The sequence below is a fragment of the Camellia sinensis genome, chromosome 7 (genome assembly GCF_055761805.1).
Source record: "Camellia sinensis isolate YWXY chromosome 7, ASM5576180v1, whole genome shotgun sequence".
NCBI classification, from domain to species: Eukaryota; Viridiplantae; Streptophyta; class Magnoliopsida; order Ericales; family Theaceae; genus Camellia; species Camellia sinensis.
This window is the reverse complement of record NC_138967.1, coordinates 105,148,920-105,162,779: the sequence shown is the minus strand read 5'-3', so window position 1 is coordinate 105,162,779 and position 13,860 is coordinate 105,148,920. Positions and strand designations below refer to the sequence as shown.

Below are 13,860 nucleotides of genomic sequence, written 5' to 3'. Positions count from 1 at the left end.
CGAATTCAGAGGCTTGTTTGTGTTGGCCCAAACTTCATTCGCGAAAGGGCGCACCGAATTTGGAGACTTATTCGGCCAAACCGTGTTTTTCACGATCGGCACTCCGAATCCGGAGTCTGGCCAATCGTGATTTCCACGAAGGGCGCTCCGAATTCGGAGGCTTATTTGTGTTGGCCCAAACGTCATTTGCGAAAGGGCGCTCCGAATTTGGAGACTTATTCGGCCAAACCATGTTTTTCACAATCGATGCTCCGAATTCGGAGGCTTATTCACAACTAGAACTCAATGAGCAATAGGACATTATATTGAAAGAAGGAAGATACACACGGCGTAAAATCAAAACAAACTGTTGTGCCGTACAAGTTAATGAAAGAATTTGCGCAAGTGTGTGGAGTTCCATGGGCGCGGCAAGCTTCTTCCATCCGTATCTTTAAGCCAATATGCCCCTGTCCCTGCAATTGAATCAATCTGATAGGGGCCATCCCCGTTAGGACCTAATTTTTTGTCAGCCGGATTCCTAGCAGCGGGAAGCACTTTCTTGAGAACCAATTCTTCTGGCGTATAACGGCACAGCTGAACACGTTGATTATACGACTTAGCGAGCTGTTATTGGTACCGTGCCATCGATGCAAGGGCACGGTCTCGGCGTTCTTCAATCAAAGTCAAGTCCAAGACCAACATCATGTTATTTCAGCCCATATCAAAAACTTTAGATTTCAAGGTTGGGAGGCCGATCTCCAGGGGGATGATTACGTGGGTTCCAAAGCACAGAGCAAATGGCGTTTCCCCAATGGATCGCCTCGAAGTAGTGCAATGAGCCCACAACACACTGAGCAATTCTTCTACCGATCTACCTTTAGCTTTCTCCAGCCTTTTCTTGATGCCATCCAAAATAACCTTGTTGGTGGCCTCCGCTTGACTATTGCTCTGGGGGTAAGCCGACGAGGAAAAGTAGGGCTGGATACCATAAGTGTCGCATAATTCTCGATACACGCCACAATCAAACTAGGTACCATTGTCAGAAACAAGTGCTCGTGGTCTGCCGAATCTTGTTATGATGTTTTTCCATAAAAAACGCTTAACGTCGAAATCTCGAATATGTGTTAGTGCCTCCGCTTCGACCTATTTTGTGAAATAATCCGTCGCAACAATTAGGAATCGCCTGTTGCCTGGGACCCGTGGAAACGGTCCAACGATATCAAGGCCCCATTAAGCAAATGGCCAAGGGCTAGTGATAGAATTTAACTCCTAGGCCGGCAGGTGAGTTAGAGGGGAGAACTTCTGGCATTTACCATATTTCTTAACACTCGGCGTCGGTTCACATGGTCGGCCAATAGTACCCCTGCGATATGATGCGGTGAGGTAGAGATCGTCCGCCCGAATGGGCTCCACAATTGCCTTCATGTATTTCAAATAAAAGTTCCTCAACTTTATCAGGATGAACACACTCTAAGTACAGCCCGGAGAGAGATCTTTTGTAGAGCTTCCCCTGCGGATCCAAATAGTATTTGAGGGCTTTGCCCACTTTAATTGCTCGGTTCAGCCTTTCCGAGTTCAAGAGCCCATTTCGAGATGCGCCCAGACGCCTCTGCGCTGCGAAGCACTGACCGGAGGGGATATTCCGTTGGCACCCCTATGGTATGCCCTTGAAAATAGTGCATCAGTTTTCTTGCAGCCATGACGAGAGCAAGGATAAGCTTTTCTAGTGGAAGGTAACGTGTCTCGGCGTCGGCCATAGCTTTGCTCACATAATAAACTGGTAGCTGCTTCCCTAGTTTTTCCTTTAACAATATGGCGCTGACCGCCTGGTTGGATACTGCCAGATACAAAATGAGTGGATCGTCGGCTGCAGGTGTTGCCAAGAGTGGAATTAATTGGCGGTACGATTTCAGGCCGTCCAAAGCGGCCTGGCACTTGGGAGTCTAATCAAATGCTCTCTGTCTTGCCGAAGTGTGTGAATGAATTATCAGCAGCGATCTGTGGAACGACTGATAAATCTGTTGAGCGCGGCAGCCATCCCCATTAGCTTCTGAACCTCTTTGACTGACCGAGGGGATCCAGGCTCTAGAATTGTCGTGATCTACCCTAGATTGGCTTCGATTCCACGGTGGTTAACGATGTAGCCAAGGAATTTTCCAAAGCCGATGCCGAATGCACACTTAGAAGCGTTCAATTTCATCTTGTATTTTCGAAGAATACCGAATGTCTCTAACAAATCGGCTAGATGGGAGTGTTTTTCCTTAGATTTGATCACCATATCGTCAATGTATACTTCCATGGTACGGCCGAGTTGTTCCTTGAACATGGAAGTCACTAGTCTTTGATAAGTTACCCCCGCATTCTTCAGCCCAAAAGGCATGACCTTGTAGCAATAGGTTCCTTTTGAGGTAAGGAATGCGGTTTTTTCTTGATCCTCCGGATGCATGGCAATTTGATGATAGCCTCTGTAAACATCCAAGCAGCTCAAGCATTGATGATGTGCCGTTGCATCTCCGAGTTGGTCGATTCTGGGCAAGGGAAAACAGTCCTTGGGACAAGCTTTGTTCAAGTCCGTAAAATCCACATAGACTCGCCAAGAACCATTCTTCTTCTTTACGACCACAGTATTGGACAACCATGTAGGATAAGTTACTTCACGAACCACCCCGGCATCAAGTAACCTATCTACCTCGTCAACAATGGCCGAAGTACGCTCCGCAGTTGACCGCCAACTTCTTTGAACAATTGACTTACACTTTGGATCAACGTTCAAGCGGTGTTGGGCCACTGATGGATCTACTCTTGGCATCTCATATGGGGACCATGCAAACACATCAATATTTACCAATTCTTGCTGTTCGACGTTATCTAAGGAAGCGCCGATCATGATGAACTTATTAGGATTTCTATCAATTTCGACCCGATGCAGGGCTTCGGTTACTTTTTCACTTGGGACCCTCCCAATGTCTTCGAGACTCTCCCTATCCGGCACCTCAATTGAATGCACTTCCAGTTCCCTCGGTCTCTTTGTAGCTAGAAGATAGCAGGCCTGCGCCGATTTCTGAGAGCCGCGAATTTGTTCAATACCGTATTCAGTCGGAAAATGGAGCAATTGATGGCAGGTGCTTGGCACGTCTTGCATCGTATGTAACCAGGTTCTGTCCATAATCAGATTATACAACGAATGAAGCTTAACCACCAGAAATTCTACGTCTACTGATCTGGTTCCGGCCCGTATAGGTAGTGTGATCTTGGCCAAAGGGTACTCCGGGTTGGCATTGAAGCCGAATAACAGATAATCAGCCAGAGATAGGTCTGAATCGGTAAAACCAAGCTTGACAAAAGTTTTGTAATACATTATCTCCGAAGTGCTGCCCTGGTCAATGAGCACACGCTTAATGGTGAATCTGTTTACACGTAACTCGATAATGAAAGGATCAGTGTAGGGGTGGGTCACTCCAACTAAATCACTGTCATCGAAACTAATCCTTCCAGTGTCGTGTGGTCATCTCGCTGGCGTCATCAGGCTATGGGTGCTAGACGGCAACTGGATTGTGTGCATCTCAGGTGGTACCGGCAGGTTGTATATCATATGAATTACACCAAGAGGGGGTGACTCCGGCCGTAGAGCTATTGTATTTGTTGAGTTGTTCTTTCGAACATATTGCGTAAGACGGCCGTCTTGCACCAATTCTTCCAAGTGATCTTTTAAAGAAAAACAACTATCGGTGTCGTAACCATGGTCTTTATGATACTCACATTGTTTATCTTGTCTCCACGCGTCGAGGGGTCCCGTTATCTTAGGCGGCCACTTGAACAACGGAAGGTGTTGTATTGTCGACAGAATCTTATTGATCGGCTCTGTTAGCTATGTGTATTTCTTGTCCGGACGTCTTGTCCGCCTGCTATCCACTTGATACTGTTCATTAGCTCGATGTGAACATTGATCGTTTGATCGGCGCGAGTCATGCCTTTTGTCTCGTTTGGGTCGATTTCGCCGTTCGGGGCTTCTTGGAAGTACGGAGCTAATCGACTGAACAACTCTCAACGTGGCCGTCTCAACGGCTTTACATCTGGCTTTGACTCGAAGGGCATCGTCTTCCACTTTGCAGTATTCTTCAACCTTCTTTATTAATGCCCAGGCGGTTTTGGGGAGACGCTTGGTCAATGAACTGCGAAGGGGGCTGTCGAGATGCAATCCCATCTTAAAGGCGGTGATGGCCATAAAATCATTGCAAGCATCATTAACCAGATTAAAGCATTTCCAATAGCGGGCCAAGTATTCACGAAGAGTTTCTTCTGGTTTAATTTGCATGGCCTAGACAGAGTCGGTATGCTTCGGCTAGACCTCATTGGTGATGAATCTTGCCCTAAATGACTTTTGGAGTTGGTGGAAGCTCTTAATTGATACCAGCTCCAATTTATAGTACCACCTCACGGTCAGTGGTCCCAGCCTACTTGGAAATATCCGACACATGAGGGCTTCATTGTCAGCATGGAGCGTCATTGCTTGCTTGTAATGACGAATGTGATCAGTGGGGTCTGATTTTCCATCGTAGAGGGTGAACGACGGTGCCTTGAACTTCTTGGGTAGCACAGCCCTGGCAATTCGTCGCACGAATGGGTTGTGTTTATCTTCCTCATCTGAATCATAGCTTTTCTTTCGTCTATGCCGTACATATGGGCTTCCCTCAAATGAGCTGGATACATCAACGCGCCCTTTCTTTCTGGGCTCCAGGGATGGTGAGTATGAATCACTATCACTATTACGTTTCTGAAGTCGACGTCGGCGACCATCCTTCTTTCCCGAAGGTCGACCCCGGTCTTGGCTTGCGGCTTGTTGGGATTTTGCCACCTCCAAGGCCAAATCCTGGCGCAGGCGCTCATTCTCAGCCAGCACGTTCTCCGGCCGTTGTTCATTTTGCTTTGCCTGATCCATAATCGTCTGCATTGTCTCATGCATTAAAGTTGAGGGTGATGTCTGAGCTACTGAGTCAAAGTTTAAGGCACGTCGCGCAGCGATATTCTCCGATCCCAGCATGTTTCTTGGTGTGAGGTCGTCTCTTGGTGTAGTTTCGTCAGCGACTATCGGAGGATCTTCCGTTACGCCCGTCATGGATGTATTTGAGTATTCCCACAGACGGCGCCAATTGTAGTAATGTGGTTTGAAAATACTCTTGGATCCTGAAGGACGTTCCTGATCCTCTCATTGCCACCTGAAAATAGATTAACACTTCGGTTGAGGGTGCCAGAATTAACACTCCAACGGACAAGTCAGTATATGTCTCACGTTTGCTTATGTCTCAAGTTTCTTGGGGTTATCTCTCACATACCTCTGTTTGGCTGATATTCCTTTATTTATATTCGCTTTTGGGCCTCAGGGTTGGGCCCACTTTTAATCCACCGCGTGATTGTTCATTCAGCTCCTTCTGTCGTAAACCAATTCCCACTCGGCTCCTCCCTGAATTGGTTCTATAGCCGATTAGGATGTTCAACTTCTGGATCGTACAAGACGGGGCCGAATATAATATATATCCTGATTTTCTAAGTGTATTTTCGGCCTCTTTGCATCCCCTAATATTCGGCTCCCACACAATGTTACGTAATATTTTAGTAGAGTAACGACAATTTGTGATTTAAGAATGAAATTATACATATTGTGGTAATGTTACACATTTTTTCATTAAAAGATTTTTGATTCACAAAATGTGTAATATTATCACAAAAATACGTAATTTTATTTATAAACCACAAATTGTCATAATTTTATTAAAAAATTACGTAATATTGTGACAAAAATGCGTAACATATACCAAGCATATGTGTGATGATGTGCATATGATACACATCCTACATAGGGTGTGTACCATGTGGGGTATGTAAGGGTTTCGCCCACAATATATATGAACTATTCAAATGGAAAAATTATATAATACACATCTCAAAAAAAGTGTACATCCTATGCTCCACTTATGATATTTGTGGCTTTTGGTTATAATACATTGTGCTGTTGATTATGACTTAGTTATAATTTAGTGTGGTTGTTTTTTGGTTAAGACAGAAAATGACTCTGGTTGATTATGATTCAATTATAATTTATTGTGGTTGTAATTTTAGTTATAACCAAATAGTCATTATGCCTCAAAGGTGTTTGGTTATGATCCATTTAGTTATGACATAAAGTAATTTGGTTATGACTCATAACTTCTACATAAAAAATTATTGGATATTCCCGGAGCACCACGTGTCCATACTTCTTTACTAATCATCATTTACCATATCCTCTCATATTCTTTAATCACCCAACACAAAATCATAAGTCTCACATTTCTGACCATATGGGTCCAGTTCTTGTTAGAGCATCTCTAATGATGTGTTAAATTTTTGAACCAAAGTTATTTTTGACTAAATCATCACAAAATACCTTCTTTAATGGTATGCCAAATCTTGAACTGAATTTGATATAAGATTTGGTTTTGCCGAATTTGTTACATCAACAAAAAGCAATTATAATCACTAGATGCTTTTCCAAAAATAGATCCAATAGCATGACAACCATTATAGTGGTAAAGTTTAAAATTGATTTTTAATTTTTTTTTTGGATTGTCACGAGCCAAAAAATGATTTTAGCAAAGCTTATTTTAAAATTTTCTATTGGAATTGCTCTTATAAAGAGTGGACAGAGGAACAAAGAGAGGAGAAATTGCAAATTAGTAGAAACAGTAAAAAAAGTAATTGTACTATAAATAAAATCTTTTTGTGATACAATTATGACAAAAATGACTTACACAATACACATAGGAAATTTACCCCCTTTGGCAATTTTCCCATACCTCTCCAGCTGGAGAATTCAATTATTGGACAAAGGAGTACGCCAAAGAAAATGACATCTCGTCTTTGGAAAATTATTGTCCACCACCGCCAGAGTCGTCACCATCATGCTCATCAACATTGCCAGCATCACCAGTAAGTTTGTAGCTAAAGATATCTACATGAAGACACGCAACTGAAATGGACACATACGGCTATGTTTATGGAGAAAAAATTTAATTTAATTCAATTCTACCCGTGGATTATAAGTTTGAAGCTACTTCAAGCAAATATTGCAACTATTGAACTTTGATCATCTCTACTTTTTGAACCAATTTTCCTCCTCCTGGGGACCGCCACAATGCCTTTCCTTTGAACTTCGAACCACTTTGCCAACTTTTGGGGACCCCTACGCTCCCATTTAGCAGTTTGAAGTACAGAGAATGGCATATCATCTTATTCATAAATAAATGATATCATCAATTGTGACTTGTGGAGATACATGCTATAAGATCGAAAATAGAGCATTAAACAAGGTACATACCATCATCATGTCCCTTCACAGCTTTAAAGTGCCACCAAAGCAGTTGATACATCTTAATAAAGCAAGGAATTTAACAAAGCCTCGATTACATTCAAATCTATAATTACAACCTCTATTACAAGTTCAATGGACTCCTATATATATATATATATATATCAGCACAGAGATGCAAAAGCTCTGTTATCAATTACACCTGGCCATATCCATGTATTGTTCATATGCTTCTGGCCATTAATATTTTTACAAAGTGTACTATGGACAAGAAGAGCATAACGAAGCAATTAGAATAAGAGTAGGCACAAAACTATGCAGCAGCAGAGGAAAAAACAAACTCGGCTGAGCGATTCATCAGCTTGCATCATGTGCCTTCTCACCCTTGGACTATTGCTCCCCGCAAGGTGATAGGAGTTTGGATACGAATATAAGGTAGTTTCCGAGTTCCCGAAAATCCTGGCAAAAACCATTTCCTTAAGCATGGCAACAATTGGGTGAATCACATTTGTTGTCATCGTGCCACTGAGGTTGACCATGGGCATGGCAGAGTGAGGGTGGTATGGCAGAGACTGTTGTGGATAACTGTGATGATGATGAAGTTGCTGAGATGGACTAGAAGTTGTGTTGGCTGCAGTTGTTATCAGTGTGTGGACTCCGCAAGCAGGACTTGGAGGCCTTTGTGGTACGACTACACCAAGATGTGGTGCTTTTCCTTGGGAGGATTTTGCAGTTTGGCCCCTGCCATAAAGTGGGACTAATGTTCGTCGTGAAATTTCAACTTTGCACACAGGGCATTGTGGCTGTCGCTGGTCGGGGTTTCCATTCTGGAAATGGATCCATTTGTAAATGCAGGGCCAGCAATAGAGGTGACCGCAAAGTGTGACAACTGGGTCCTGCACAAAGTCTAGGCAAATGTTGCAGTCGAAACCACCGGAAATATTATTCTCACATCCGTCACCAGATGCCGAGACAGATTTCCAGTTCCCTATAGAAGCCTGGTTTTCTTCAATTGAGTCATTTCGTGCCAAAACCTCTTCAAAGTACTGTTCCATGGCTGTTTGTGTGCTTCAAAATGTATCCTTCTTACTTAGTTGCCGAGGTCTGGAAACATATACCACAAAGAGAAAGTTAGGATTCCAAATGTCCAAGTTCTTTAAACGATGAGATAAGAAGATTGTGAACAGAAAATTTTAAATCCACATAGTAAATGCTTATATACAAAGGTAACAAAAGGTTCATAACACTATCAAACCTCTAAGACCATCCACCATGAAATTTTTGTTAAAAAATAAAAGCAACAAACTCATCCATCATTTCCCCTTGGAGACAGGAATTACATACTTGGAAATCCTAATCAAAGATTACACACTTGTTTGCTCTGTATACATATGAAGTACTAAGAAAGCATAGCATTTTTTGTCATAAGCAAAAAAGCTTAGCAATTGGTAGGTGAGAATTAGGTTAAACATAAATTCTCTCAACTCCTCCCAACCAACTACCAATCCACGGTTTCAATAAGTGGGGCACCTAATAGAGCTTAACCCAGTAATTTCTTTGAGAATGTTTATCAGTAACCTCATCATTTCAATTAAAGCCTCATACATGAATTGAAATAAAAACCAAGATAGTTCTAGAAGATATATTATGTTAGTGGCCATGAAAACTCCATTCAAATGGTTAATAGCATCTAGTTGGAATCATTTATTCCCCCAATACTACCACCAAAATAAGAGCAATATTATCAACAAATGGGTATATATGCATAGTGAGAAGACGAAAAATTATTAGAAATACTATGCATAGGTTTTAAATATATGCATAGTGTGAAGTACTATGTGGCATTGTCAGAAAATAAATAATTAAATAAATATTTAAAGCCTAAACTCCTCATCTTGCAAACTCAGTTTAGGAATGGTTTAACTCTAGGTAAATTATGTAAATTATAAACTAAAATAATCAAATCTAAAGACATACATAAATTTCCACTTTTTCTAGTTAGGACATTAGACAAAAGAAAGAGGCCTTATCATTTCAGAGAAGCCCAAAATCTTAATGTCCAAAACCATAAGGAGTGAATTTTGAATCCTTAAGTTAATTCCTCATCATTATTGGGCTATGCTGTAACCAAACTCTGTTAATTCTAATAAAACATATTAAAAGATAAAATCTGATATTTCAGTCCACTATTTAAACTCCAAACAGTAGTCCTAGATCCTGAAGTATTCCATAATGAAATCTTGTACCCCCATCCATCAGAGTTTACCCATTACAAATTCAAAAAACCCATATACTATCACAGAATCTTGAATTTGGGTAAGAGGCAAAACCAACAGCACCACACATGAAGGAATAAAAAAATATTCTTTCCACCCTTTCAAAAAGAATTAGTCATAATTAATTACACAATGGAGCAACAAGAGAAAAAAAAAAAAAAAAAAGATAATAAAATAATTATATGGATTAGTGTATCTGGTTCAAGTGCTTTCTAGGGTGTCTAAGAGCCATAGGTTGGTTTCCCCAAGATGTTCTGATAATTAAAAAAAAAAAAAACAAGAGCTTATCCATAGGAGTCAAGGAATGCTTATTTTATTCAAGTAATGCTCAGCATGTCCCCCTAGAAGAGGATGGGCTTTTTTGATATGTATCTCAAGATATAATTTTTGAAAAAAATTTTTAAAATTTTGTTTGTTCGAAGTTTTTGAAAAAAAATTCCAAAATCAATTTCTCTCTCCTACACATCAAGCAATCACTTTTTTTCTCTCATCTCCCATTCTCAATCACTTTTTCTCTCACACACATCTACTCAACTACAATAAAATATCAAATTATCTCAAACTCCAAAACTATTTTCAAAATATACAACCGAACAAATCAAAAAAAAATTCTAAAATCTCTCCTCAAAATTTTTAAAAAAAATTTATCTCAACATACAAACCAAACGCACGATATTTCTTCAGTACCTGCCGCCACCATATAGTATTCATCTCGACCTGGTGATAAATAAAGCATCCATACCCTTTTTGATTTCTTATAAATTTCAAAAACTGAGCTTTGTAGAAAGCCCCAATGACCAATCTTCCCACGAATAGATAAGGATCAATCCAGGCCGGTCATTCAATGTTGGATTTGGATATTGTTATGTGTTACTGATTCACTTCGCCAACAAGAATAAAGGATGAAAGATAAACCTATATACATACACATAAGTATATAGGTTATCTTCCCTAAACCCTAAATACTATATCAAATGAGCTGAACTAGCTGTTTTCTTTTCAAATTTTTTCTTAAACTAAGAAGATGATGTACCACCATATTTGAAGCCTTCCATTAGAAGGATAAATTATCGACTCTTGCATGTACCAAAATAAGGGGTTTCTTAGGTTGAAAAATTAGGCAATTGTGTGTTTCTCTGTCACCCAACTCATAAATTCTAGACTCTTTCAATCTAATATACTGAAACCATGAAAACAAAGAAAAGGAAACACAAATTCATAACCCATAAAAAAAAAATTCAAATTAAACTCCGTCGCTACACAATTCCATGAACAAATACGAATTGAGGCAGAGAAATCGTCGAAACAAACGCGTCTATTCACAAAATCTTTCGTTCATTATTATTCACATTCTAGGCCTTGGAATCCCAAGAACTCGAATTTAACAAGTACCAAAGACTGCGCTACAAAAGCTATACATACAAAGGAAGAATAAAAATCCAAAGGGTTTGGTTCGAAAACAAGTCAGAATTCCAGGCCTGAAACATCAATGAAACACAGAATAGTCCAAAATCTAAGATCTACACTCTTACAGAGAAAAACGAAATTTTTTTAAGAGATCTCTATGTGCACAGTGAGAGTGAATTAGAGAGAGAATACATACCGGTAGTTGAACAATCGTATATCTGTGTGTATTATTCGAAGCTTTAGTAACGGAGCTTCAATGGCGGACCTAAACTTACTGAGAGAATGCCAGAGAGAGAGAGAGAGAGAGAAGAACAGGTGAGGTGAGGTGAGGTGAAGAGAAGCTGTGTTATATATACATTTGTAGGGGGAGAAAAAAATTGAGACAAAAGGGCCTCTTCGGGAAGTTAGTTGGGAGGCTTTTGTTTTTTGTTTTTTGTTTTTTTTTTTTTTGTTTTTTGTTTTTTTTTAATTTTTTTAATGGAGTTTTTTTGATAAATTTAATTTTTAAGAGTTTTATTTCATTCAATTCATATTTTTTTTTATTATATTAGGCCCTATTTGAGGTAAGAAGATCAAAACATCTCGAATCTCTATTGCCCCCACTATTGTTGATATTTAATGTTAATTATCATTATATTTTCACTCTAAAAAAAAATACATTAACTGCGCACCACTATTTAATGTTGATATATATTACATACAAAAAATTAAACATGATTCTTTCTTAATGACGTAAAAATAAATGTTCATATCAGATGACGTTGTGATAAATGTGATATTAGGGTTCACAATATCATTGCATCAAATTATACAATCACAAACCTTAACTTGAAATAAATTTTTTTCATCGTGTTTTCAATTAGATGATGTGAATATTCATACTAAAATATACGAATGTGAACATTCACATTATTACATTAAATGAGAGAGAATATTCACATGTTGTGAACATTCACATCACTACCTGTTGTAAATAAAAATGTATTGTCAATTAAAAATATAATGAACGTTATTTTTAATGTGTTGTCAATTAAAAATAAGAAGGTTCACATATTATGAACGTTTACATCACTACATTAGATGAGAGATAATTTTTCGAAAAGGTGTTGTGAACGTTTACATCAGATAAGAGATAATGTTTACATTATTTTTAATAAGTTGTCAATTAAAAATATATTTACATTAGATGAGAGAGAATGTTCACATTATTTTTAATGTGTTGTCAATTCAAAATATATTCACATTATATAAAAATATAAAATAACAACATCAATATTATTTAATTTGTGTATGAAATTTCATATGTCTTGGTCCTTTCTTTTCTCTCTCCCCTCCACATTAAATATCAATATTAAATATAAGAGTATAAGAGTCTAATAAAATAGTGTAAATCAAGAAAAAGGATATTATGGAATAAAACTATAAATATTAAATACAAGAGATTAAGTGGGTTAAAAAAAATTTCATGGACTTTTTGAGTTAAAACATTTCTAAATCAGATTTATTAATAAAAATTCTTTTTTTAAAGTTAATAGAGATGAAATATATTAAAATAATTAATATGACAAATTGTTATATTTAAATTATAATTGTTTTTTTTCTTATAATTATCAAATTAATCATAAAAAAAAGGTTAGCCAATTTTTCAAACATAATTTTTTTAATTGCCGTTTGGCAATATGGTTGGAAGTAAGTTAAGACTAAAAAAGTATAAAAAGATGGCCTTATTTGGTAAGGGTTTTTTTTTTAAAAAAATAAAAAAATAAATTAGGTTAAAATAGTTAATAAGATAAAATATCACATCAAATTCATAATTATTTTATTTTTCTCTTACAAATATCACATTTAATTACAAAAAAAAATCTAACTCTCTAACCAAACACAAATATATATTAAAATAGTTAAAAATTAAATAATATATTAAAATAGCTAACTTCTCAAACGAAACCAAATAATCATTTCATTTTTTTAAATTAAAAATATTAAAAAAATAAAAAAATTCCTTCTAAACAAAACTAATTGAATCAGGTTAAATTAATTAAAAAAATCAAAAAATCATATTATGATCCCCCTCCCCCCCAAAAAAAAATGAACCCTTAAGAGCATCTCCAACCCTAAACTAAAATTTTTATCAAATCTGAGTTAAAAAAAAATGATTTTTTCCTCAATCTGATACCGAGTGCTCCAACGGTTGATTTTCATCAAATTTTCATCAAATTTGTGCCCGGCTAACCGGTTGGTCGACCGGCCGGTCGACCGATTAAGCCAAATTTTTTTTTTTTTTTGAACAGTTTAAACCTTTTAGTGGTCGACTGGTAAAGCAAAAAAAATTTTTTTTTTTTTTTCAACTGTTTGAACCTTTGGGTGGTCGACCGGTTGGTCAACCGGTCGATCAACCAGCTGGTCGACCGGTTAGTCTCCCCTAACGGTCATGCACAGTGTTTTGGTGAAATGCGGAGCCTGTCCTCCTTTTGGTGAAACGTTTGGTGAATTCTCGATTTGATATCAATTTGGTAAAACCGTTGGAGCTCCAAACAGTACTTTTTTCACCAAATTTCAAATTTGATGCTAGATTTGGTGAAGGGTGGGAGATGATCTAACCAAGCTAAAACTGTTGAAAGTCTAAACAATAAACAAACAAATAAATAAAAATAATAATTAATATAGCTAAGTTTCGCAAACCAACCCAACTTCCACGGGGCGTTGCCGACGAGTCCGGATTCTCTGCAGGGTTTCCCTGCAGCGCATCCGGCAGTGCAAGGCAACGACGTTGTTTACCCTTTTTTTTTTTCGGCTTCTTCTCTGCTTCTCTTTTCAGAGACTTAATCCCCAAAAGTTCCAAATCGAAAACCA

General features: G+C 38.1%; 1 protein-coding gene across 2 annotated transcripts; it reads right to left on the bottom strand.

Moving 5' to 3' along the window:
• Positions 1-7,402: 7,402 nt before the first annotated feature.
• Positions 7,403-11,348, bottom strand: LOC114262754 (E3 ubiquitin-protein ligase RMA1H1). 2 transcript variants are annotated; one of them, XM_028203138.2, is made up of 2 exons: positions 11,204-11,348; positions 7,403-8,428 (listed from the first exon to the last, which is right to left on the bottom strand). In XM_028203138.2, exon 2 carries the CDS (start codon positions 8,377-8,379, stop codon positions 7,615-7,617), a length of 765 nt encoding a protein of 254 aa, XP_028058939.2. In that variant the 5' UTR covers positions 8,380-8,428; positions 11,204-11,348; the 3' UTR covers positions 7,403-7,614. The 2 variants fall into 2 exon arrangements, with proteins under 2 accessions (XP_028058939.2, XP_028058941.2); XM_028203140.2 differs by lacking the exon at positions 11,204-11,348 and adding an exon at positions 8,580-8,704.
• Between the last annotated feature and the right edge of the window lie 2,512 nt (positions 11,349-13,860).